The sequence below is a fragment of the Styela clava genome, chromosome 13 (genome assembly GCF_964204865.1).
Source record: "Styela clava chromosome 13, kaStyClav1.hap1.2, whole genome shotgun sequence".
In the NCBI taxonomy this organism is placed as follows: domain Eukaryota; kingdom Metazoa; phylum Chordata; class Ascidiacea; order Stolidobranchia; family Styelidae; genus Styela; species Styela clava.
In genome coordinates this window covers 5,813,685-5,840,820 of record NC_135262.1, presented here as the reverse complement: position 1 = coordinate 5,840,820, position 27,136 = coordinate 5,813,685, and the positions used below count along the sequence as shown (strand labels likewise).

The 27,136-nt window shown below is 36.4% G+C and overlaps 5 protein-coding genes across 5 annotated transcripts; 3 read left to right on the top strand and 2 right to left on the bottom strand.

Moving 5' to 3' along the window:
* Positions 1-3,035: 3,035 nt before the first annotated feature.
* On the bottom strand, positions 3,036-8,990 carry LOC120332293 (lactadherin-like). Its single transcript, XM_078119279.1, has 6 exons — positions 8,794-8,990; positions 7,813-7,971; positions 6,906-6,938; positions 5,834-5,962; positions 5,380-5,552; positions 3,036-3,834 (listed from the first exon to the last, which is right to left on the bottom strand). Exons 1-6 carry the CDS (start codon positions 8,972-8,974, stop codon positions 3,697-3,699), a joined length of 813 nt encoding a protein of 270 aa, XP_077975405.1. The 5' UTR covers positions 8,975-8,990; the 3' UTR covers positions 3,036-3,696.
* A 1,685-nt stretch (positions 8,991-10,675) lies between these two features.
* LOC120332295 (small ribosomal subunit protein eS8-like) lies at positions 10,676-12,881 on the top strand. Its single transcript, XM_039399511.2, has 2 exons — positions 10,676-10,832; positions 12,188-12,881. The coding sequence occupies exon 2, from the start codon at positions 12,205-12,207 to the stop codon at positions 12,829-12,831; it is 627 nt and encodes a 208-aa protein (XP_039255445.2). The 5' UTR covers positions 10,676-10,832; positions 12,188-12,204; the 3' UTR covers positions 12,832-12,881.
* Positions 12,882-14,083: 1,202 nt separating this feature from the next.
* LOC120332854 (cytochrome b5 reductase 4-like) lies at positions 14,084-17,156 on the bottom strand. Its single transcript, XM_039400175.2, has one exon. It carries the CDS (start codon positions 16,336-16,338, stop codon positions 14,692-14,694), a length of 1,647 nt encoding a protein of 548 aa, XP_039256109.2. The 5' UTR covers positions 16,339-17,156; the 3' UTR covers positions 14,084-14,691.
* A 1,696-nt stretch (positions 17,157-18,852) lies between these two features.
* Positions 18,853-23,525, top strand: LOC120332418 (ubiquitin-conjugating enzyme E2 S-like). Its single transcript, XM_039399657.2, has 4 exons — positions 18,853-19,075; positions 19,349-19,496; positions 20,651-20,841; positions 21,630-23,525. The coding sequence occupies exons 1-4, from the start codon at positions 19,067-19,069 to the stop codon at positions 21,921-21,923; spliced, it is 642 nt and encodes a 213-aa protein (XP_039255591.1). The 5' UTR covers positions 18,853-19,066; the 3' UTR covers positions 21,924-23,525.
* A 679-nt stretch (positions 23,526-24,204) lies between these two features.
* Positions 24,205-25,913, top strand: LOC120332419 (transcription and mRNA export factor ENY2-like). Its single transcript, XM_039399658.2, has 2 exons — positions 24,205-24,448; positions 25,144-25,913. The coding sequence occupies exons 1-2, from the start codon at positions 24,287-24,289 to the stop codon at positions 25,297-25,299; spliced, it is 318 nt and encodes a 105-aa protein (XP_039255592.2). The 5' UTR covers positions 24,205-24,286; the 3' UTR covers positions 25,300-25,913.
* Positions 25,914-27,136: the final 1,223 nt, after the last annotated feature.

Here is a 27,136-nt window from a genome sequence, read left to right as displayed (position 1 = left end):
ATTTATTATAAAAGTTTTATTGTTTCTTAATTTAAATGCTGTGTATGTGAATCAATTCATTCATTTTATCATTTTATGTCGTTTACTTTCCATTACGTAGTGTTTGCCACTAATGGAGATAGAAGTACTTGTCGCAATTTCGCGAGCTGCAGACCTGCAGTTTATTTATCTACTGGATAGAGTTTAGCGAAAATGAGTAATTTTTTCAGCATTTCCGGTAAAACCCGGCAGAGATGGCGGAAGAAGGGTTGATCTTTTGTCTTTATTCTTTACACCTACTTGTTTGCCTGTAGAAAAATCAAAAGAATTGCTGTAAACTTGCTACTGAACTTAATAACAGTCAACAAGCTAGGCCGATGGTTACTTGTCGAAAATGCCACTACCCCACCCGAGTTAGTCCACTTTAGGCCGACGGCGACGCCGTATCGAACGGTCAGTCGGGCGACAACTTCACGTTCCATAGATCGCCATGCCGACCCTTTTAGACTTATTTTTGATTTTCCACTTTTCCACGGAACACTTCGAAGATGCTTTCGGAACACAGTTTGGGAAACGCTGATATATAAAAAGTTTAATCACGAATTAGCCTAACTAAACATCTTTCTTCGAACGAAATATGACCAAGTTAGGAAAATCGTGTCATACATATAAACGCCATTAACATGTTCGTGTAAAAAGTCGCGGTCCAGGCGTGCGAATAAACGTGATAGTCTTTAAATGTGAATATATTATCAAACCCACAGTAATATTACAGTTTATTGTTAAAGTTTAAAGCAGGACGCCATTAAAGCAATCGTAACGCGAGACACCCCAAGACGCGGGGCAGGGAAAAGTAATGAACTATTCAGTAAAAGACTATGACATCAAAATCACAAATTGACAAAGGGAAGCAACTAGTTATGACGTAAATACACAATAGAGAACAGTGAGCTTGGGTTTCAGCCGTTTAACTCTTTGAACTCTGACGGCTCTGAGCGAAGTTACTCGCTCACCCTGAAGGTCCGCGGCGCCGTATTGGTAGAACAATAAAATAAGTCTAAATACTGGCTATTTGGCACGCTTGTAACTTTTTACCAATTATAGGTAGCACGTTGTGAGACATTTCAATCGAAAGGAAATTTTATCGTGCATTCAGAATGTATTTTCCATTTTGAAATACATTTTGTCAAAATTAATAAAATTGACCCTAATCTAACAGTCATTTTTCTGCATGTATGTGAGTTTTGGCTTGAAATTTTGTTAGTTTGGTACAAAATATACTGCCAATATTTGATGTTCATAAAGAGTTTTTTATAAGCTTTTTGTTGATATTCGAATTACTATTGTGGCTGCCATATAACCAATTTTATAATTAAATATTTAATTGTGTATCATTGTGTCGGGTGAACAACATCGATAAGCGGCCATGACGCACTGATTACGCAGCTACGCAAAAGCCGATCACGTGACTACCGTCAAGAAGATGTTGATAAGTACGTTCGAAACGTATTTCGTGGCAAAATGCGCAAGATAACTTTCACGACGACGTTCTCAGCGGAACATCGGTCGCCGAGTTTCGATATGATATTAACCCTGTATGGATTGAAGTACCGACGTCGAGTAATGCGTGCAGTAATAGCGAAGTGAAGTTAATATCGTCATATAAAATTTCACGTGGAAAATGTTTTATTCGCCCATGAGTATTTGTTCAAATATCAACCAAAATAAGTACCTGCCTGTTCTGCAGATCAAAATATCTGATTTTACGAATGTTAGGTGAAGCAAGTGGATGGAATAATATCTGAGAGCACTAATAATGCAGAAAGAGCAACTCTTATTCCAACAAGATCATATGCGTCGCCAGAACTAGATACCCCACCGCAAAACGCCAGTTCTAATAATAGATGCGTCGTATGCAGCAAAATTGACATTATTGCCAAAAAACCAATCCAGCTGCTAAAGACAAAGCGTTGCTGAAACGATGCGAGACAGTATATAAGTACAAATACTGTAATGAGTACCTATGTGTAGGTAACGAAACCAACAACCATTGGTATAACTGGCACAACAAAGTGCAATATTGGATTTAGTCTGCCTAATATTTTCATGTTCTTCATTGTTCCGGGCACAACGAAGTGCAATATTCAATTTAAAATTTTTAGCAAGCAGTCTTTTATGTACATACATTTTTCATGGTCTTTATTGTTCCGTTATCCGCTAATAAAATCACAATCTTGTTCATATTGCGTATACGTAACCACAACTTAATGGGGCTTGAGCGGGCAGTCAAAGTCAAATCGTAGTGCGAATTTTGAATGCGTAGCATCGGGTTAATTAATTACTTCCTGCGGACATTTAAATAATAACATCTCGACGTAACGTTATTGCGGATATCGTCACGTTTAGTTGCATTTGCGTAATATGCGTAAAGTTGTGCGTGACGAGACGTTGCCGCTCTTCAATGAGAACATCAATTTGACGCAGCGTCGCTGTTAAATCTACAGATAATCTAATATATTTGGTCATAAAATTTGAATGGCTCATCGTAAAATCGTTTTGGATACGTATATAAAAAGCTATTCAAATTCTCCACATATATTGCCGATTGAATATGTGGCTATTTAGGCAAGAAGTCGAAATTCTTTATATTAAATATTTGTTATCATACAATAATTTCATACGCACTTTCAAATTGCCAATTTTACTGAAACATCGTATATTAGAGCACCGATCATCACAATATAATTAGTCCCAATAACAAGCTTTCATGCAATATAAAATTTATTCAAATACTCATTGTGGTTCTTGAGATACGAGATCATAAAGTTGATTCCCTCCGACACGAAAAACAAGCCGGTAAACCGGCTTGCCGGGGCACAGAGCGTACTCAAACAAGCCGGTAAACCGGCTTGCCGGGTTCAAGCGGTTAATAAACCAAAATGCCGTATTCAGATTGAAACACTCGTAGATTTGGCGATTTATTTGGCAGTAAATATGATAAATGGAAGAAACACATTGTGAAGGTTTGCAGATGAGCCAGCGATTCTGATTGTATCTTTTTAGCCCACTAGTCTTGTGCGATCTTAGTATACTGTATGCGTTATAGAGTATGAGTTACTTAAATTACATAGTTGAATGGTAAAGCCCCCAAAGCCTAAACACGCAAATCAAATTTCTGTGATATGATACTTTATTCCGAGTTATAACGTGACAACTAAAAACGCTGACAATCTACTTTTAAGAATAAAACAATAAAGACAGAAACAACTCAGTATGACATTTGATCTATACCAAAAAACAAATTTGGCCTATCTTTCATTTGAACTATCATCACCAGTCATAAGCTATTAACATTTTTGTGAGAATATGATTTTATAGCCATCTAGACCAGAGTGGTCCAACCCTGGCACGCGGGCCGCATTCCATGCCACCCATTAAACATAACAATAGACTGATTATCAGGGTGAACTCTCATTCTTTAATATACTTAGAGTAAGTAAACTCGCAGTTTTTCACTTTTGAGTTTTTCCGACTGCGGCCCGCAAGGCCTCCTCAATTTTTTGCGGCCATTCAATCTTGGATCCTAGACTCTCGAGGGTGTTTTGAAATATTGTTCGAGAGATTTACACTTACCAATTGTATATATATGCCCAATGAACAATTAAAATATTTTGATGAATGATCAGTTATACAGTAGAATATGCATTTTTTTTAAATTCAGCAATCGATTGCATCGAAACGAATATACATTCCGTTATGGTAGGCCATGGGATAGATTCGAACAAATCTTGTCTTAACGGGCTTCGGAAATCTGTTGACAACTTTGGTTGTTCGATCTGAGTTGGCCTGGAATACCTTAAATAGAAAAAAATACGTGTGAATAAGCATTGACATGAAATGATCATGGAGTGCCCTTACTTTAACCCAATCAGATATCAAATATACGGTACCCCTGCAGTGTGTGTACCAGGTTAGGGTTAGGCCATAATTTTGTTCCGATTTTCCCCATTTCAGTTCTATGTAGTGGTATATATTTACGGTTCTATTACGAGTTCGGGGACTGTCGGCGTTAGCTAAAAGAACGTACCCCCCTGGCCATAGCCTTCCGTCCTTTTACACAACTTGATGTAAAGTAGACGACACTGCTGGAGCGCCAAATATACTATACAATGCCTAATCAAATATGGAAGTTTCCCCGATCGTCGAATTCCGAGTGTTTTTCCTCAACAATGACCAATCACCAACAACTCGACGATGTGATGTAATGTAACAATTAATTCATGTGACTGTTCAGACGCTTTACCACTCAGAAAGGTTTTCAAGCCTGCTGGCAACATTACGACTCGTTTACGTGGTTTTGCTAGTTATTTGTCAGTTTTTAGTTCCGTTCCCGACATTTCTCTTTCGAAATCTGCACTAAACTTAGCTATTGGTACTTTTTGAATGACAGGTAGTTTTAAAAAAAAATAATCGCTAAAAACAGGTAAGCCAGGCGTGTGATCGCCTCGTACTCGTAAAATAAGAGAGCAATTCTCAAATATATAACAACGAAAGCACTTAGCAGTGATTTCACAAAATCAAAAGCAAGGATAGCCGTGACGTACGCGGTCACGCTTGGCGGAACAAACAGGGATGTTCACACTGTAAAACAGCGAATGTTTTGATGAATAATCAATCTCACAAGTTTTAAAAAAAAAAATTAAAAGTAATAAATCGATTGACCAAGGCATGGTCTGGACAGTGGAAGAAGCTGAAACCGACCAAGAGTGACGCCCCCCATCCAAGGTTACCATATTTTTGTGACCTCAAAACGGGACGCCTCCAGAGATCATGGCCGTGATTTTTTTCAACTTTGAATTTACCGATTTTACATTAGGGGGCCTACATTTAATATCACCACGACTGTCTTGAATGACCATATTGCCTTCAAGAGTTCATGCGCTGTTTGTCTAAATATCGGTTTCAGTTCAATAGGAAGGAATTTACGTTAACGTTAAGCACCCTTTTGGCATACATGGCTTACACGCAACAAATTGTAGCAATTATCTGCTAACAAACAAAACCACTCATCCGCCTTCAGTAAGTAGGCTATCGGTACGCTACGCAGCAACAACAGTATTGAGAACATGCTAATTGGTAAAGTGTGTGTATTATGCTGACTGAACGCCAAAGCGCGACTTTTGTCTGATCGGGCGGGACGCCGGGACAAGACGTTGAACAGTGAGACTGTTCCACCTAAAACGGGACGTATGGTAAGCCTACCCAATCCACAAAGTGTAATCATCGGTTTCGCAGGTTTCATATTGCAAATAATCGTCAGTAGGCTACTTTTATGGCAGCAAATAACTGACAGAAACAAACTGAGGGAGAAGAAGAAAATAGGTTGGATCAACAATTTACCATTTCACTCCCATCACTCTTTTTGACATCAGTAAAGTTGAAACCATCCCGACTATGCTCGACCTGGAACTGTTTCGTCCAATAATCACTGTTGTATCTTCCTTGTGTTACGACACCAGTAACTGGTCGAACTTTACCAGGGTCTGTCATTATCCATTCGTGTCCGGGGTTGTCTGAAATATGCGTACGAAAAAATTAATTTCGTCAGAGCTGTAGCGTTTGCCATCAAGAAAGATTCCCATAATCGATAGGAGAGTTATGGCTGCAAAGCAAGTATACTCCAGGCGTTACATATATATACATATATTCATTGTGTAACGACAGAGACACAAACAGATATTGAGTTCAAACCACGTTGAAAAGTGTGTCACGTACATCGAAAACATGTTTTTATCAATGTATCGAGCGAAGTTTGTATCTGTGAGTAGGCTACATGCAACAAAGTATAACTTACTTGAGTTTGGATACCATCCATGCGATCCGTGATCTAGTCTGCTGTACTTTTTTGAGCCAGAGTTTGAAGAGACCGTAATTGAACTGTCAGGTATGCTCCCATCTTTCATCCCAAGCAGGCAAAACGTTTCTAAATTAAGGGTGATAAATGTATTGCATAATTATTACATATGATACATGAATAAAAGGAGGCGCATAATAAATTGTTGTTTGAGTCATTCAAAAATAAATAGAATGAAGTTAGAATGTCTACAATCGTTTTAAACCGACATAGTCTCTAAGTATAGGAGATATACTTTTTAAAACGGAATCGAACTTCGATTCGAAGGACGCATAATCAAAGTCTACTAAATGCAGATATATATATACCCGTATTTCCCGACGAATAAGTCCACCCGGTGAATAAGACGAGCCCCGTTTTTAAGTCTGAAAAATGGGTTTTTGCACATAACCTCCCAATAAGACGAGCAGTAAAATCGGAATCTCAAATTACCATGCAACGGCTTCCGATCATTCCCCACGTTTGCGAATTCGTTAAAATAGCCCATAATGACGTTTTGTTGTAGCGTAATATTCAATCCATTACAGCTACGGGAATGCGAACTGTTTTCAATTTTAATCTAATTGTGCCCAAGGTAAGGTATCAGTAATAGCCCTTCACTCGTGATGCACACACAAATGCGTCAACTTCAAATATATGGTAATTACAGCGTTGAAAAATTCCACATTCACAGCGCGAGAACGCCGATTTATTTTAACTGAACTCATCGGGACGTTATGGGGATGCTATCGCCCAAGTTATTTTATGGTCCGAATTGAATAATACGTGACCCGACAAAATGAAAATTATTATACTCGCCCAATAAGACGCCAAAAATTTGAGTCCAGAAAAGCGACTTATTCGCCGGGAAGTACGATATAAGTTTTATTTGTTAAAATTTGTATGCACCACCGTCTAATGGTAATATTACCTCATTTTACCATTTGGTAATGTTTATATTTGTGCATATAAACGAAAATTTGAAGAAACAACTTCAGAGGAAACAAAACATTACAGTGGAAAAGATACTTGCCTGGAGATGTTTTTCTGATCCTTTGAACCTTTTCTGAAAATGAATAAGGTTACATAAGAGCAAGTGATGGAGTAAAAGCACGACTAGAGACGGACATTTTTAACATATTATCATTACTTTACTGTAATTGTATAAACTAGCACACCTGTAACAGAGACATTATATTTAGCCCAGGGGTCGGCAACCTTTTGTCGCTCGCGGGCCAAAAGTAAGGGTTGCAAGTCATTGGCGGGCCGCACATATTATTAGAAAGTTGAAAACCAAACGGATGATACTTTTTATAATCAAAATCAAGCAGTGATACATCTCTTGAATAAAATATAGATTTATTTCCTCATTACATTGCATCTCAAACAATTTCATTTGAATATTTTAAGCGCCATTGAACCCTTGGCATCAACTTTTCTGCGTTTTGTTACCATTTGTCTAATTATAATCAAATTATGGGCTCATTAAACGAGTAATTGTGAATTTTATACTTGTTAGATTATATATAATATAATTTAGTCTACATGTGTCCAACAATGAATTCTGTTACGTAAAAAATATAATCGTCAAAACAGCTGTTTTGTTGCTATAATTCAGTGAAGCGCCGCGGGCCGGATTATATTACTCCGCAGGCCGTAGGTTGCCGACCCTTGCTGCTTTAGCCTGTCGTATTTATTCGATGAATTGTCTTATACAACACTATGTGGAATCATACAATACATCTATTTAATTGTGCTCACATTGCTAATCATTTTCAATGACTTTTTTAGGTATCGGCAGAGTTGGATGGAATAATCCCATATATATTTATTTACCTGTCTATTGCTATGTTAATGACACGTTAAGACATACAGCACTTCTGACGTTTTGCGGATTTGGCTACATGAAATGTGTGTAACACACTAAGATAGTTTTTCACCTTTTAAATCTTTGTTTTCGTTCTGCAATACTATTACTTCTTCGGGGATACAATCGCAAACACCGGGTGGGCCAGGGGGACCTTGTGGCCCACTCGCTCCAGCAGGGCCTCTCTTTCCTGGTCTGTACGGGCCAACGTTGTCAATTTCATTTCTTGCGTCTAAAAAGAACATACTATAAATATACTCGCCGGCGTTGGACGGGATCGAGTCAGATGACCCGTACTCAACAAGCCACCAGCGTAACTCAACTGATTGGCACAACCCGAGACTCGGATGGCTTGTGACCTTGACTCGCGAGTCAGGGTTTAGCGACTTAGACCCAACGCTAATTGCCAAATATTGAGAAAAAGAGAATTTGGGATTGGCTTTTTTGCCGATCCTGCGGAAATGACTTTTATTCGATGCATTCGTTTTTCCCGACTGTGAAGGTTTTACAAATTGGATTGTTTGAACTAGATTGGATTGTTTGAAATAATGAGTTACAGAAAAAAGCGTAAAACTCTAAAAACTGCCACTTTTGGCGGTTTAAAACGTTTGAAGTTTTGATATAAAAGTGCTGCGTCTAAACCTAAATTTTTTGAACAGTGTTTGACTTTGATTAATAAATTCTTCTTCGAACTATTGAATATATATAAATAATTTATTCCGTTTGTTTATACTTGAATAAGGTATACAAGAAATAGCGGAAATGTAAGTAACAATCCATAGCATAGATAGGCCTACGACGAAAAAAAAAATTCATTAGTGTTATCAGGCGACACTTGTACAAGTGGGACATCATACATGAGATAAAACTTCAACGAAAGCTTTGTGCACTGTTACGCAACATGAGAAAGAAATCATACAGAATCCTCTCCCGCACTCCGCACAAGTTTTTTTTTATTATAAGTCGTTGCATGCAGCCACTAAATATATACACGAGTCTTAGAAATAAGCATGATATGGCCTATACCGCTTGTTAGATAAATGTGATAGCTTACCGGGCAAAGGTCTCAAAATATTTGTAGCATTTTGTTCACTTCCACTTACGTCTTCGGCTCCTGTTAATCGTTTCATTGCCCACGCCATGCACCTTGCTTCAGCGTCAGCATTGAGTAGTCCACTCTGGGCTTCAGCAATCGATTTGACCACAACGATTAACAAGAAGATTATCTTATACATTTTAAAGGTATATATCTATATAATGTGAATTGAAAAAATTCAAAAAATATCAGATCAAAATATAAATCAAACACAGTTCCCCGAATCTAGTCAAAAAATGAAGGTAAACATGTCACAGAATCAAATACTGAACAATTGAAGCCTATACTCATTATGTCCCTAGACTATTTTCTAGTTATGTTTTTTGATAAAATAGTTTATTACTTGTGCTCAATCTACTAATATGAAAACAGTATAGAGTCTCTATTTTACAATAACGAGCGTCTCTGGATTTGCCAGACATCCTCTGGATACTTGAACGTTTCTAATATATTAGTGTGAATATTTTGTTTCCATATTTGATTTGAGTTTTTTAGTTTTTTTTTCATGCTGTATGAGACCCTATATAAGGTGACTACTTTGTTTTTATATTCATATTTAATTTAAGCTTTCTATTTTTATTTTGTGTTTTCCATGCTATGTTAGACCCTCATCTAGGGTGTCGTTGCTCGATAACGAGTAGGCCTACTCGTTTGTGAATGCTATTCTCGTTTTATTCTACACTGCATAGGTGCGTTGCGCATTTTCAGCATTGGTGGGAAAATAAATTACTGAAGCTTTCACATATATACAAACGGTTAAATGAAACTGAATTGATGTTTGTATTGAATATGAAAATACGTGGGTAAGCTTTAAAAACAGGAAACAATTCAAATTTGCAAATGCAAAGTTTTGGAGCTATTGTGGGAAAATCGCTTCAATTGAAAATATGAATGTTTTCAAAGTTCGACGAGGCCAAGTTTAAAATTAACACGATAGGGAGTATATATCCACAACGTGTAATAATCTGGAAGCAATTGGAAAGTTTGCATAAAATCATTGCTGACGAACAAATGGTTTCTGCTATTAATGCGAAAAAATGCAAAAAAGGATTGACCGCTTGCACGTTCAGGCATTGGAATTGCGTTTGAAATATTTATTTCTCATCCAAAAGGTAGGCCTACAACACAAACATAATCAACATGAGAATACAATAGAATCAACCTTGATAAAGCCTGATAATTTTCCTCTTATTCTAAATGAATGTTTGGAATCATATCATTGGATATGAAGCTTTATGACATAATTTTAATATATCACGAAAAATGAATAAATCACTAATAAATACTCAACAAGTTATGCACCCAAACAGACAGATATTGTATACGTCGGTTAAACAAATTTGTAACATATTCTGGGTTTGCCTCAGCGGTTCCTACTTCATTAAAGTCGACAGCCATCCCAGCTTAAACATTGAATAAGTCAAGTTACATTAAGTCAAATGAATTAACACAATGCTGAATTTTGCTAATGGGAAAAATGATTATAAATCTCATCGGATGAAATCACATACGCCGCACGAGGCAATTTTTATAATCAAAATTTATTTCATTCTCTAGTTATATTTAAATAATCTCAATCAACAATATATTTTTCCTCCAATGATATTGAAATATTTATATTATTTGTCGCAGTAAATGAGTAAGACATGATATATATATTTTTGAAATACTGTAACTCAAAGACTACCAAAAAGAAAATACAAGTTGTGCTTGGAGTTTTATCAACTATGTTTCATATACATCCGGGCAAGTAACGCACAGATCTATTGATATAACAAAGCTTTTTTACTGTTCTTGACTTATTATGTACTTTTAGTCATCTTTTATATTATAATTATTAGAAAAAAAAAGCGTAACTCATATTTTGTATCAAGAAACAAAAAATTCTGAAGTGATATCCGGACTCCATCCAACGCACAGTTCACCACGCTGATAAGTGCTAGCGTTCGCTCTTTTTCGACCCATGTCTGACTGACTTGGTCTGTTTTCTTTTCGAGGTAAAAAGTTAAAACTTTCTCGTTAAATTGTTTCGTTGTTAGGGCGATTTCTTTTTAGATCAGGGGGTGGCATTTTGGTGTTTAGGTTTTTCGATCAATAAAGTCTGCTGGAACATGCGGGATATTGCTTATTCAAGACGTAAACAGAAAGGTTTAATGAATTGTATGTGACCCACAGAATCTGTTGCAGTATTGTCATTTGTGCCGGGGTTTGGGATTTCTATGTTGATGGATTGAAAGCTAAATGAATTTATTGAACATCTGTGTTCTTAAATTAAAGATTCCTGGATTCGGGTATCATCGTATCAGTAGGTTACCGTACCTACTAAATATCGAATAGCCCTTTTTGTCGGTGACTACTGTACTACTGTACTAAAGACTGTTCAGGAGGGGTCCTAACGAATACAGAAAATATGTTTATTCATGTAATCTGAATACCATACATTTTCAGATTTAAGTTTTCTCAGACATCAGGACACCAGTCTGGATTTCATGGCTTTTTTGAACGAGAAATCGGGCGTGCAATCAGAAATTCCCGCGTGCAATTAAGAATTCCTGGCGTGCAATTATAGCTCACGACGTGCAAAACAACTGCACTCGCGTGCAACTGACTTTGACATCAGATACCTCTCAATACATCCGCGTAAAATTACCGGTATCGGATAAAAAATACGTTGAATCAGAGAAAAAATGGACGTTTGACCTTTGACCCCAAACATTATTTTCATACTTTGTCACTAATTTTGGGAGTGTTTGAGCAACTTTAGATACCTGTACTGTTCAGTACATTCGTGTTAAATTATTGTATGAAAAATACGCTGAATCAGAGCCGTACTTGGCCATTGGTGCGGAGGCGATCTTTTCGTTCATAACTATTCTCACGGGATTCCTATTTCCTATCATTCAACACGATATGGACCTTTCCCCGAGCATCGACTTCCTTGTTTACTTCGTGACATTGGCCAATCAGCAAGATGCAAAAAAGGACGTAACAATGAGAGGAATTTTTCGCGGGTCAAAGGTTGGGGAAAGGTCCATGAACTTTTTGCTTCGCAATATTTCGATCAGACCAAATCTTGCAAGCTGGTATTTGTCGACAATTGTGGAGTTATAATATTTTGGCATCTTTATATTACTGGATTATTGATTTTAAAACCATTTAAACCGATTTACATTGGTGAGCAATTGCAAATTTTCGGCGTGCAAAATTGATTTCGCTCGCGTGCATTTTTGCGGAGCGCTAGCGCCCTCGGGCGTGCACCTGCCATGGAATCCAGTCTGGTCAGGACATACTTCTCAGCTTTGAATGGTGCTGGTTTATTCTGTTATCATATAATATTTTCATTTTGTTGCAGGCCTAAGCTGATCAAAGATGGGTATATCGAGGGATTCATGGCATAAGAGGCGGAAGACTGGGGGTAAACGACCCCAGCCCCACAAAAAGAGGAAGTTCGAATTGGGTCGCCCGGCCGCTCAAACTAAAATTGGAGGAAAACGAGTTCATATGGTTCGTACAAGAGGTGGTAACAAGAAATTCCGTGCACTTCGTCTTGACAGTGGCAATTTCTCTTGGGGTTCTGAAGCATGTACGAGAAAAACCCGTATCATCGATGTCGTCTATAATGCCAGTAACAACGAACTTGTACGTACGAAGACTCTGGTGAAGAATTGCATCGTTCTTGTCGACAGTACTCCATTCCGACAGTGGTACGAGTCTCATTACATGACTCCACTGATGCGCAAAAAGGGAGCGAAACCATCCGAGGCTGAAGAAGAAGTGTTGAACAAGAAGCTCTCAAACAAAACCCAGAAAAAATACGACGAGAGAAAAAAAGTCGCTAAAATTGCCAGCAATCTCGAAGACCAGTTTGCTCAAGGACGAATCTATGCTTGTGTGGCTTCAAGACCAGGGCAATCTGGCCGTTGTGATGGATACATCTTAGAAGGCAAAGAGTTGGAATTCTACCAAAAGAAAATGAGAGCAAGGAAAGGAAAGTAGTTGTTATATTATTATAACGCTCTACGTTAATAAATCACAATTATGTGGAATATGAGTGGTTTCAAGAAAATGATAGCAATGTTCAGCTGTTAGGAGATCATGGGTTCTCCCGTAGTGTTTGTATCAGGTTAGGCCATAATTTTATTCAGATTCTCCATTTTTAGTTCTATTGCGAGTTCGGGACTGTCTGTGTCAGCCAAGTGAATACTCCCTGCCCATAGGTTTCAGTCCCTATATAAAGCTTGATGTAAAGTAGGCGAACAAAATTATTTGCCTCCATATTGGTACACACAATTTTGGAGCACCGATAACAGTATAGTCAGATAAGTGAGGTACTAACATCTTTCATGGGATTTGTTAAACCTGACATTCTCATGATTTGCTAGGGGTGAGAAAAATTGGTAAATGTGTAGGGCTAATTAATGCTCAAAGCAATGAAATTCTATGATTTTGTTGATGATGGGATACTCCCGTAGTATGTGCACCAGGTTAGGCCATAATTTTATTCCGATCTTTCATATTTTAGTTCTATTGCGAGTTCGGGACCGTCTGTGTTAGCCAAGCGAATATACCCCTGCCCATTCCTTTACACAACTCGATGTAACTTAGGCAAACAAAATTAGTTACCTTATTGTTACACAAACTTCTGGAGCGCCGATGATGGTTGTTAAGAGGGGGAAAAAACCACGGATGAAATTTGACTGCTCAATGCTTACGGCTATGAAATATAGGATTTTTATATACTGAAGGGAGAATATATTTAATGATTAAGAGCACATTTTCAGCTACAACTCAAGCCTAGTGATTCATCCACAGCTCAGTAAACAGTAATTATCATTCCCACAGCCCTGGCTTTATTTATAATTATACATACCTATCAAGTCGGCCATATACATGCTCAACTTTTCCAGGACATTGAATGAACGACTTACTTTCTTCATATTTATCTAAAGAGAGGAAAGTAGTAAGTAAGAATGCTTAATATGATCTTGTGAAATACATACTAGGCCCAGTTTCCAAACAATGTCAGATATGGGGAAAGTTATTTGTTTCAGATGCATGCACTTGGAGGAGGAAGCCGTTATGTGAACCACCCTACGATTACACGGCATATAGCAATCCTCTCGCACATATATTTTCCTCACAAGATGCAAATCTGCAGAGATCGTCACACATGTACACTAAGAAAGATGTAAGAGTGTTATCCACTTTTTTATGCCATATACAATGAGGATCGCTCCATGCTAGTTAGTTACACATACAGTATAATATATATTCACTTGTATATAAAGACAATACACTTACATAAAAAATTATCACAGTGAGTAATTACATAGCAACAATAAATCCCACATGCAAAATACTTGACAATAATTATATATATTATATAATAATTATATATATTATATAATAATTATTATTACTGGCTGTTATGTGTATTTTAAGCGCAATCTTTTTTATAATCACTTCACAGAAAATGATTTCTCACTAGTCTTGCATGTAGGGTCATCCTGGTTGGTAGTCCAAACAGGACAAATAAGTGATTAATTATGAACCCCAAAGCAATGTACCTAAGCTAAAAGTGGTAAAAATAAAAGAGTTGCAAGCAACACTATTATCAGAAAAAGGTATAAAATTAACCCTAGGCTAGTCGAGTAAAGCAGCCTTAGTGTTTCTGTGAAGCTTTTTTTGCCTTTTATGTTGCGGAGGGGAAAATAGAACAGAGTAACAAATTCTTTTTCCTGCATGACAAAAACATAAGTGCATCAAAAGTGGGAAATTCTTAGGTCACTACTTATTATATATTGAACTATGTGGACCAATGGTAATCTGTACATAAAATTTGAATATTGAAGCATTTTATGTGAAAGCATGGACATTGGGGAATCCGAGCTCTTTAATTATGGAAAGACCAGAGTTGGTAAAAAGAGTCGGCCCACATATGTAGAACAAAATATCATTTTTGTCAAAATTTTCAATTTTTGACAAATATTCTTCTAGCATTTCTTTGGAAATTCTTCCTCTTCTGCCGTTCCAAGATTCATCGGCTTGTGATAATATATTGTGAGTGAAAAATCTTCCATGATAGTTTTCTGAAAATGCATCGAGATCATCTCTCCAAATAATATCCTCAATTCTTTTGTTGAAAAAAAGTAAATGAACTTGTGAATCATCTCGATCTCGCAACAATGAATATAAAACTCTAATCATAGGCGTGATTCCAGTACCCGCTGCCAACAAAACATGCGTGTTATATTTTGAAATAGTCTCTGCATCAAAGTCTCCATCATATACACTTACAGATATTTTATCATTCGGTGATAATTTGCCCAACGCTGAAGTCAGCGCGCCAGTTTCATAGTGTTTAATAGCCAGATAAAAATCACATCCGGTTTCAAGTGATTTTTCTGCATTTTCATTCAAAATTGACTTCAGAACTGGAGTATAAGGTTTTTGTACTTCAATGTTATCAATACTAGTTTTGAGGTAGACATGGTATCCCTTGGGCACATACATTCGTCGAGAACAGGGCATTTTTATATGATACAAGTCAGTATCGTGAGTCAATGTAACTTTACTTGCAATAGAACATTCACATGTTCTCAGTTTAAAAACGTCTCTGCCGCTGAAGTTTTCTTTAGTTCGTCGTACATCACCAAGCGTGCTCCAGTGTATTTTTGGGTCCATTTTTGTAAAGACAACTTGTACATTTCCAATGGAAGTAACTGCAATGTGAATACTGCATAAAACTGGTTGATTTAGAGCAATGTGAAATGTGTGCAGTATTTTGCCTACGTGTAAATCTAGTACAGCTGAATTCTTATTCAAAAGATCACATACAACATGATCTTTGGAAAAGTTGGGTATTTTTGTATACAAAACGATTACAATAGTTTTTGTTGTTTGATACCAATCCAAAGTTGGTTCAACTGAAGATTTTTCATTTGGCAGGGAAATAGACACATCAGAATTTGAGGTATAATCTTCAAGATTTATTTCAGGTACACCTGCCGCAGTACCTCCAACAGAGTCAATTTTTAAAGTGTTCACGCCAAGAGGATTTAGGCTTGTTAAAGATGTCGGAGGAGCCAGTATACTATGATTAAGATGTTTTGGATTTGTGTCTATTAACTTTCCTATTAAGCATTCCTTCAACATTGATTCATAGTTAACCCAACGATGGACTTCTTCAAAAAGAGACGTGGCATCTCTCCCTGCACCACGCATCAGTTCATCTGCACCACCCGGATGATATTCCAGATAGGCAGTAACGTTGTATACCATTCCACGCAATGCCATCCACATATCATTAGGCTTGTTATGTTTGGCTAGTTCATCTGTCGTTATACGTAGTAATCGAGGTCCTGTCTTTTTCAAGTCCTCTCCAGATTTTGTCCGTTGTATCCAGTCAACGAGAGACCTTCCTGGTTTCAGTGGAACCTTTTTGCTGGGTTTAGTAGGATTATTTACGGATAACCTTTGCTGACTATTCAGTGACGGGAACATGACAATAATTTCTCTATGTAAGCACTGCAGAGTATAGTATATCACAGTATTACAATACTTTAAAAGGCAAAAGTAATTTGTAAGTAAGAGTTCAATACACTGACATACTACAGTACCAATTCATTATTATTATGAGAAACGTGAGCAATAAGACATACTTTATATGCATCAGTCCATTAAATAAATAAATTCTCATCAAATAAAATGATCGCTCGATTTAATGTTGCATATGACAATAGATAAAAAGTTTAATCGCTGCAATTGTACGGAAGTACAGCTGAATGATATGGTGAATTATTTTTATAGTTACTGTGTATCAATTGAATTTCCCCGACTTTTATTTTTACATTCTCTTCCAAATCATATATGATGATTCATATCAATCTTGTTGGTTATTTATGGAATGAATAAGTTTCTCTTTGTGCTTATTTCTCTTATTTATTTCAATTTTTATTAACTCGTTTTCAATCTTGGTGTCCCAGACTTATGATGCTATCTCTGGTCCTTCGCGACTTCCAGTTAATTGCAATGAAATCCGCTACTGTACCGCATAATTACTTTTTCCTATTTTGAATTTGTGTTGTGATTTCTTGCACGACGAAACAAACCTATTGTCTATTGTCATAGACAGATAGATTTACAATAGTGAGCTTGATACAGACCCAATCCTACCAACAGTGTATGTACATGCGTAGGGGCACTAGATCAGCAGTTCATGGTCATCTGAATACAAGACTATAGGTACAGCTTTCAACATTAACTGTCTTTTCTATTTTTTCCATAGATAATTCCGTACCGGTACTGAATATATTACTCCCAACCACTGCACCAGCAGATAATGCCTGAATTCCCTCATGCCCATCGTCATATTACTACGGTACCTAATTAATTTTCGATTTCATCTCGGCATCAACCGAATACTTATAGCTTGTGCTAAGTAATACAGTGCCGTGAGCAGATACAGAAATAAGTGCCTAGTATTACGGGGTAATCAATCATTTAAATGTTAGTATACGGTATGCGATATGAAAAATAACATATTGCATTTGATAGTAATCGCATTAAAATGCGACTCATAAATGTGACGCACTGCAACACATATTAAAACGCGTTTCCGCGTACCATACAACGCGACTGTCAGTGCCATCTGGGAAATTCATCAATACAATTCATTTATAACTCCAGATCCTGAATGCCCCTGTCAAAACGAACACAAATAAATGAATACATATAAATAGAATAGGCACAGTGAATATAAATACCGAGATGCGAGGGAAATGTTAAGTTACCGTAAATGTAATGAATGTCGTATGAAGCAATGATGCAGAGCAAAGGATTTGCGCATTGGAGCAGCAAACAAAAATGTTTCGTCAATTTTAGGGGAGAACAAACAGTTTTTTTCCAATATTTCAAATGCTATTGAAAAACATGTCAATAGGCAATAAAAGCAGCCATATAGGTCGACCGGACCCTCTTCAGTCTACGTTCGCACAAGATGACTGCAAAATTGGTTGATTTGTAATAAAGTTCACCCATTGAAGCTAACGAAGTTGATAGATCTTATTTCGATTCAGTCGCAAAAACAAAATATACGTACACAAGTTTAAAACGTATTGAACGCGTCCACCCACCGAAAAAGAAAGAGTCACAAACCTAAACAAATAAACATAAATATTGACAATGCTGAGGTGTCTCATTCTGTAATAAGGTTGCATGCAATATATTCAAAAACAGTGAATAGCGTGTGATGTGTGGCGGCATGTAAACAAACAATCGATAAAAATTTTCCATTTTCGCATCCCAGTTGTACACTTCTGGGCCCACAGTTGAAAATTTGTAATGGCTCTGTTTTTTCGCTGCATGGACTTGGTGGTGGAGGAAGACGCGCTGTTACAATAGCCACCCTATGGCTGCGAGGAGTCCAGTAACCCTATCGCACATAAATTTCTCCACGGGATTCAAACCTGCGAACCCACGTAGGGTAATCAGATGTGCAATGGCGAGCGTATTCCAAGCGCCACATCGCTATATATATTGCAATGTATATAATGTCTCTTAGCGTCTTTGAAAAACACGCTTGGCACGAAAAAGTACTTTAAATTAGTTTGAATAAAACCGTTTTAGCGCATAAATTAAATTTCAGTTTTCACCTTGCATCTCTGCAGCAGCTGAATTTGCTGTGATCTCACACATACAAGTAATTGAATGCACCTGTTGTTGTAGCGAAATTATGATATCCAGACTATTTTATAAAATGAATAAACAATTGTTAGCAATGCAATCCGGTATCCTAATGTATAATATTTTGTTTCTGGAATAAAGTTATTGCCTATTGTGAACGATTTGAAGCAACAAAACAATATTTTTTATCTTCTCTTGCCACTCGCAAACCGCGACAGATCGTTAACGAGTTACGCCATCATCTTGAGATACAATAGTTTACTGCTATAAACACTTATTTAGTATTGTAAATTTCCAAGCAGGAGTGTTGAAAATAAAGCCAGAACTAAACAAAAACGATGCTAAGAACAATGTTGACTCTAGTCACGTGACTAGTTTTAAATCAACGGCATCTGACGTCACAACGTCGTAGTACTGTTCTTTTAATCCTCATACCAAAGCCTTGAACACAGAAAATATAGAAAGGGTTTGGCTTTCGCGTATATTGGATTGCAGGCTACTTAGTCCAAGTCGACATAGGATTGTAGGAGGGACACTTAGCTGAAAAATGTCAATGGTGAGTCTCACAGTATTACAGTAATAATCAGATAAATTGTGAATTGCAGATAGAATATATTTAAGTGGATTTTTATTTTAGCTATGGGTCACAGTACTGAAGCAGTCGTTTTCTAAGCTCCAACTGGTCATTTTAATTGGACTAAGTACAGAATTTCGCATTTTCGTTTTAAATATCTGACCTTAAAATGAAACATTTATTCCTGCATTCTGTCATTAGATTTCATTTGGTGCAATATTGCTGTATTGGAAAAAATTTGTTTATCTATTTCAGCATGGAAATCAAGAAAATCTATCCCCTCAAGTAGTGAGACAAGTTTATAAAGAGTTGAAATCTTTAGCAACAGAACCAATTGAAGGAATTCAAGTCACTGCGAATGAAGAGGATGTGTCAGAAATTCAAGCAATTTTGGATGGCCCACGTATGAGTTTTATTATTGATAAAAAAAGTTTTTGCCAAACTGAAGTATTGTGGAACGGATTTGCTTCACATGCTTTCTCCACCATCAACTTTACGCATTTGAAACAAATAACTGGCTAACTAAGTCTATACTCGACATGGACTGGTAACCGGACGAGAGGCCATGGTTCGCTATGTGATTAAGCCCTCTTATCGGCTTTCCCCTAGGACAGGGGTTCTCAACCTTTTTTTTGTTAGGTACCCCTCAGGTCATGAAACAATCATCGCGAACTTCATGGTAATCAGACACCATTCACCCATCAAAGTTATTATTTATTGACTAACAATTTGCTGCAACAACAATTTATTGACAAACTGCTGTAGCTAGATTAAATCTTCGTGTTGATGTCATTACCCTTGTCCTTTGCCTAACTATTAAATTCTTAAAATCTCTCTCAAGTTTCAATAAGCATTATCACTTTCTGCAATGCCTGCAGAACACTGTCTTTTGAGATTTCACAGTTTGGCTGCAAAGCGGTGGATTTTACATTGTTGCGTCTCAATCGCAACAACGCAAGATCAGGGAAAATCTATGCTGAGTTTCGATCGGCACGCATTTTCCTCCGGTAGTAAAGGTCATTGAAAAACGGCATCACACGAAAACTCGAATGCCATCCAAGTACCCCTGAAAATCTTCTCATGAACCCCTGGGGGTTCGCGAACGCCAGATTGAGAACCCCTGCCCTAGGATAAATATGTAAATCCTAGCCTAGTGTTTTAAGTCTTACGTTCACTGAATATTTTAGGATTCTGTCACTGGTCACTTACAACTCACAATGCCCACTCTTTTAGACCTATCACATTGCTTTGCACGATATTGCAAAAAATTATAAAAGGATATCAAAGTAGATTTATCATTGAATAAATGTGGCTTCCTTGGATACAATATGTATTATTAACTGCTTTGGGCAAGACATTTATAAAAGTATATAGTTAAAAAATATTTTTTTAGTTATCTTGACGAACAATGAAAAAAACTCTTATGACCTTGAAATGTATTCATAGAAAAAAACTTTTCCCAGTCCAGGTTTGCCCAAAAAATGTTTCTTTGTATTTGTTTGTTTCTTTGTAAGCATCCATACAGGCTGGAAGCTATTGAATTTTTTGTCCATTTAGAGGGCACACCGTATGCTGGGGGTATTTTTAAAATGAAACTCTGCCTAACTAAAGAATTTCCTGCGAGTCCACCCAAGGGATTTTTTACCACTAAAATATTCCACCCAAATGTGAGCAGTTCTGGGGAAATTTGTGTCAATGTTTTGAAAAAGGATTGGCATTCGAAAATGGGAATAAGGAATGTACTCCTGGTATGTACATTTTATATTATTGTTTTTGTGTATGTCAAATTTGGAAATAAATGATGAATTTTTAGTCAGTGCCAGCTTTGTCACATAGTGTCGTGTTAGGCACCCAACATTCAGATGTAATCACATGATGTGATCCTCGAGCAAACTGGCCAAAAACCAACAATTTTTAATGACTTGAAAATTAAATTAAACATTTGAATTCTGGTATGAGGCAACTTATTCATTCACTTTTAATTGCTACGGCCATAGTAATATTCTGTCATCAATCATTTTTTTTTGACAAAAGCAAGTATGATTTATTGTGTAGCATGAATGTGCGACATTTGATTAAAAATTTACAGTCACTGAAATAAGTTATGAAAATTGAATAACATCTAGATTCATTGCAGCTTACAACAGTAGTTTGGTTTTCTAAGAATGCAAAAATGAATCCAAATCAAGATTCTTCTTGAAAGTCAGCAATATTCTTTATACCCAATTTGAAGTTAAGATCATCATGACAAATCAGTATTCGTCACTGTTGCATGGTTGATGATTATCTTTTTTTTTAATTTTATTTATTTCGGATTTTGAATATGAATTTAGTGTATTTCAATCATAAATGCCTGCTATGCTCTCACAATCAAATGGCTGTGACTTAAGGTGTGTCAACTGAATCCAACGATTGTCAAAACTCATTGCTCTCTGCTTTGTGTATAAAATTATCATGATTTTTTTGTCAGCTTCTGACCCATTGGCGTTAAATTTTTATTTAGTTTTTCGATTATATTTGTTTCTTCGTGTTTTAGACTGTCAAATGTCTTCTTATTCATCCAAATCCTGAATCTGCGTTAAACGAAGAAGCAGGAAGACTCTTATTAGAACATTACAAAGATTACGCCTCTCGGGCCAAACTTATGACTGAAATTCATGCTATGCCAAATGGAAAGTTGGCAAGTACAAGACCAGCAGATGATAGACCTTGTTCTAGTGATCATAGTTCCACTGGAGAAAGTGGTCCAGCAAACAAAAAACAAGCAACAGAAAAAATTATTTCAGAAAAAAAGCGAAAAGAGAAAAAACGTGGTTTAAAACGATTGTGATAGAATAACACTTTATAACAATGAATTAAAAAAAATTACCTGTCAAGAATGAGCGAAATTGTGCCATTCAAGGAGTCAAATTTTACTTAGGATCATAAACCATGGGGTCAAAGGTGACAAATGACATCAAACAAATTTTACCTGGGTGGAGATTAAGTCATTGGGTGGTAAATAAAAGTGTCTGATCAATTTTATGATGTATTGAAACCTGTTTTCTTTTCTGATCTAAGATTTTTCGTCCAATTAACATGATATTTGTTCTATAATTTGCGGTTGACGGGAAAGATACAAATATTATTCACATTTCGCTACTGTTATATATATACAAGTTTGGTGCTCAATCAAACTTGTACAAAAACTAAAATTTGTTGGAGGGTCATAAGGTCACAGGTTCTAGAACCAAATGCATTGTAAAAGATTGGCATTGAAACATCATTTAGGAATTGAGCAAAGCTATTTATTCAATTTGAATTCTGGGTAAACAGACTCCTAAAAAAACATTTAGTCGTCTAGTTGACAAACCTGCTAATGTTTATAAGGATTTAAATCCTAGTTTATATTTACTGCACAGAAAATTGCCGGCAATCAGCGACTTTGATTTTTCCACAACTCATGGTATAACAATCTTGAAGGGGTAAAATCAAATCAGTGAAAATTCGAGAGAATATTGATGGCTTGTACAAGTTTCAATAATGGCATATTGTACTTGAGTTTGCTGTATTTTATGAATAATGAGGAAGCGATCATCAAAAACCAGCTTGCTTCTAATTTCTATAGCAGTGGGAATTTCGTAATATTAACACTGCTTTATTGATTCGATTGCTTGCAACGTCAACTTTTATAGTAAAATATCAAAATCCCCACCCTAAGTATAGTACCTATATGCTCATGTATTTACTAAAGCAAGTGTAAGATGGTTTTAGAAAAATCTCACATTTCAGAAATAGTTTTTTTGTTCATGCATGCATCAATATACGTTGATTTATATTTTATGATTGTTAACTTCGGGTCACAAAAGTTTATATGTGTTTGCACTACCAGCCTTCTGTAACACAAGATCTAGCTTTTATAGTATTGTAGAGCTTGGTCGAAAACATCCAAAACTAATTCGATGGCATATCACGTATACTTTTTTATACAATGAAATCTCAAAAATGTTTTCTTGTTATTTTATAGTTGGAGAAGGAGTAACTGCAATCTTATAACTCTTGAAAACAAAGCATTTTTTTCCCGACTATATATTTGTACAAATTTTTTATGGAAATATGACTTAGAAATCTCAAATAAAATCCTGACGTCATAATTGCAAATCATTTGGTCTTACTCATCCCTGCTTGATGTTGAATAAATTTTATATTATAAGATGTGTATGGCTTACTGAGTAATATTATGTTGGATTATTCCTCTTATATGACAGTGGCAATAGTGTGTTCGATTATGTAATCGTAACTCAAGATATGTCTACACGGTTTGTAATGCTTGAATTCTACAACTTCTATTTTCCTGTCCTTGCATTGCATATCTTTGTATTCGAATAAAAAAGTTTTTTCATATTTTTAATAGAATTTTGTTGAATATACAATGCATTTTCTGATCATGGTATACTCAAATGGTTTGTTTATTGATCTTGCCAGAAAATAGTGTTTACGATTATGTTGTGGATGGCGCTATTTTTTGGGTTATTCACATGATATACATAAGTAGGCATATCAGGGTATAAAACTTCTGGACTATTAATCTACATCAGATTGCGCATAATTTAGTAGACACCTATACAGCATTTTCGCGACTTGTAAATGCTTACTAAAGGTTAGCCCATTCTCCGGCATTAAAAAAGCAATTTCGTATTTATCTCATCAACCAATATGGTGGGATCTCCACAGTGGCAGAATGGAGTAAGCCAGTCCCGGATGCTAGGTCCCTTGTATCGGTAATTGCTGCAGCCAATACGACGTAAAAATGGCGTTCACTTGAAAAAGGCAAAATTAATTGGGACAATGAAAATATTCTCATTGATTGCTATAACTTCCAGGCCATAACAAAACGCTTAGGGAAGCGAGGTTGTGAAAATGGTATATATATATTTTATTTTTCAGTCATGACAAAAATCGCGTTCCACGACAATATATTATTCTATCGCAAATTGATATTTCCATGCATAAAAAAAAATACTCTTCGACGGACTGGATTGGTATCTTAATTTTTCCTCTGCTTGATTTTCATACATTTTATGAAAGTTTTCAATGCTGTCTGGTTTTTGCCGCGTAGAATATTTTACAATCTGCTGGCAAGTTTATCTTTCGTTTTTGTAGCCGGACAAAATCCCAACACTGCAAGGCGCGTTTGTCCGCTATTTTGGGAAAATGGCCGAATATCAGACCGACAAAAAGTCCAGAGACAGTCAAATGCGCGCAGCTATATACCAACAGCTTGTCGAAACTGGAGAAAGAGAAAAATTAAAAGAATTACTGCGCATGAGACTCACAGAATGTGGATGGAGAGACGATCTAAAACAGCACTGCAAGGTACCAAATGAATATATTGTCCCCTAGTATTGTAGTATTACTGCATTATGTATTCATCGATCTGTAGTCGTTTATCATAAATAGCCTATATCGTATAATGTACAGCCAATGAACCGTTAAACTGATTTTAAACCTGATTTTTTTCATGGATACTTCTGTCAGGTGAGTCTGTTATTTGAATATATAGGCCTATCAGGGTGCAGAATAATTATGACCTGAATGATGCAGTAATAGGAAGTAGATACTTCAGCCAATTTAAACATTTCTTTTTTGTCTGATTACCCTCCCTGTTCAGTCTTAAATCGAATCATGAACACGTATCCCGTCTCTTTTATACCAGTATACCGTTTAACTATTGTGCAGATACTGTTTACATTTTTTGAGGCAAATAAACATTCATACATCGGAAGCAGTTACCGGTTTATTATCTATAAATTCTCTCAAACATAATCACTCCCCACAACATTTGAACCACAGAGTAATCAGTAAGGTGTTAGTACTGAAAGTACTGAAATACTTAGTATGATTTGTCTCAACTTCATTCAAACTCATCTTCTTTCAAGCAGGCGCCCAGATCAGAAAGCTGTTTCTGCATCTGCAATATCATAAGTTTTTTCATTTTACCTTGGAGCAAATTTATAAGTGGTAGCAATTTACTATATATTCCACTAATATGCTATTTTTATTTTCTGAAGGAAATTCTCCGCGAACGAGGGCTAGAAAATGTAACCGTCGATGATCTTGTGAGAGAAATTACACCGAAAGGAAGACAGACTGTTCCAGATAGTGTGAAAAAAGAACTATTACATAGAATAAGATTATTTTTAGCTCAACAGTCAAACTTGCAATGAAGAATTCTCTACAAGAAGCTGTTATTTGTGCGTTTCACTTTATATTCTATGCCAAATGACTTTAAACTTCATTCTCAATCGAATGCACAATGCTCTTGTTAGTCTGTTGTATACTTGGGAAATGCCATATAGGCTGAAAATTTCTTGTATTCGGCATTTTTCTATTAAATAGTATTTCTTATTTCGAAAATTTCAACTTTTATGATGGTTGTCTGTTAATGATTTCAAGGGCCTAGTTAACTGTGGGAGAGTGGGTGTAATGTTCAAAAAATATTGTGCAAAATTTGTACATTGACCCCAGTATGAGGCACAGTTCTTACCACTTCGTGGCAGCTCCTGCCACGAACATACCGCGGCGTCTTTATGATTTATGCTGTAACCACGGCAGCTCGCTATGAGTTTGTGGCAGCTAAAGAGTCAGTCGCCATGGGTTTTGGTCATAGCGGCCATGGTTTTGCGGCAACTCTAGACGCCACAAAATACTTGAAACTGCACTTGCCTAATATTGTCCTATTTGTACGCTCTGATGTCATGACATCTTTAGCTTTAATTGCATTTTGCTTCTTTTCTATCAAGTTTTCTATTTGATTTCTAGTAAAATTAGCTAAATTGTATTTTGACTATTTGATTTGAATGGAAGGGACATATTTCGAGGTTTCGTGTTTTGACATGCCTATGGAATTAGTTGAGACTTACTGGATAAAGAGTTAACATTGAGTTGAACAAAGAGTTAACAGTGCACTGTGCTAAACGTTGTCACTGACCTCTGATTATGCGTGGGTTCGAATCCTATGGGGGATAATTATGTGTGAGAGGATTGTTGGGCACCTTGTCATCGTTCCGTTAAAGCCTCGTCCATGCATCTGAATAAAAACAAATAACTAATCCCGGTAACCGGACAAGAGGCCGTTTTGCCACATAATCAGATTCACTTATCAGCTTTCCGCTTCCTCTGGATAGACATGCAAATCCTACTTGAAGTGTTATGGGAGGTATTTGGGGTTTTAAAATCAATTAAGCACTTAAACCAGAGCCCAGCATGTTATGGTAGAACTAGAATTAGGTGGAAACCAAATAACTCTTTTAACTGCTGAAGAGGCAGAACTTTAAGATTGCAATAATAGAATTGTGGTATGTTTATTTTTTAACCCTGCGCTGTGTTGTGTGATTCACTATTTTTTTACATTGTTGCAGCAATAACTCTAAAAAAGCTGTGTTGAAGTCAAGACGGATTAAATTCTAGTTGGATCAGGGTGGTCCAATGTTGTCGGTCTCGCGGACCACACTATAATTTTTGTATTGTTCGCGGGCCACAATAGTGTTAAGAATAGGTAATCAATGCAAAACAAACACTTTTATTGTCCAAACACATTGGTCATTATTTGTCATTTATCAAGCTAAAAAGCCAAAAAACTTACTTAAACGTGCAAAAGTTTTACTATATCTACATTTAGGGTAACACTTCAAAATCTTCATAACATAGAAAGTGCCATACGGAGAATATGTTATTAGTTATCACATTGAGCAAGCATTGTGGTATTTTTCCTCCCATATCTAGTCAAAAATCTGTTCGAATTGGTCAGCTTTTAAACTCATGTTTGCAAAATAACTGCAGATTGATTAATTACCGAATTTTACCAAATTTGAGATACAAAAGGGTAATTACTAAATTTTCTGACATATAGGCAGCATTTTTTGTAATACTGTTTAGGCTGGTTGCAAAAGAACCACCCAGCAGGAAATATATTGTTCGGAAATAATATTTATATCTCGTTATCAGGCATAACCAACCTAGGCTAATAGATTCCTCATTCGATTTTTAGTTTTCTATGAAGCC

What these genes read in the sequence shown, in the direction of transcription:
- LOC120332293 (XM_078119279.1), bottom strand. Translation starts at nt 8,974, where the DNA reads ATGTATAAGATAATCTTCTTGTTAATCGTTGTGGTCAAATCGATTGCT. An exon ending in GATCAGAAAAACATCTCCAG is followed by an intron (nt 5,963 to 6,905) that starts GCAAGTATCTTT and finishes CCCTTAATTTAG; the next exon opens with AAACGTTTTGCCTGCTTGGG. An exon ending in TGGATGGTATCCAAACTCAA is followed by an intron (nt 5,553 to 5,833) that starts GTAAGTTATACT and finishes CGCATATTTCAG; the next exon opens with ACAACCCCGGACACGAATGG.
- LOC120332295 (XM_039399511.2), top strand. Translation starts at nt 12,205, where the DNA reads ATGGGTATATCGAGGGATTCATGGCATAAGAGGCGGAAGACTGGGGGT.
- LOC120332854 (XM_039400175.2), bottom strand. Translation starts at nt 16,338, where the DNA reads ATGTTCCCGTCACTGAATAGTCAGCAAAGGTTATCCGTAAATAATCCT.
- LOC120332418 (XM_039399657.2), top strand. An exon ending in AGCAATTTTGGATGGCCCAC is followed by an intron (nt 19,497 to 20,650) that starts GTATGAGTTTTA and finishes TTGTCCATTTAG; the next exon opens with AGGGCACACCGTATGCTGGG. An exon ending in GAATAAGGAATGTACTCCTG is followed by an intron (nt 20,842 to 21,629) that starts GTATGTACATTT and finishes TTCGTGTTTTAG; the next exon opens with ACTGTCAAATGTCTTCTTAT.
- LOC120332419 (XM_039399658.2), top strand. Translation starts at nt 24,287, where the DNA reads ATGGCCGAATATCAGACCGACAAAAAGTCCAGAGACAGTCAAATGCGC. An exon ending in ATCTAAAACAGCACTGCAAG is followed by an intron (nt 24,449 to 25,143) that starts GTACCAAATGAA and finishes TATTTTCTGAAG; the next exon opens with GAAATTCTCCGCGAACGAGG.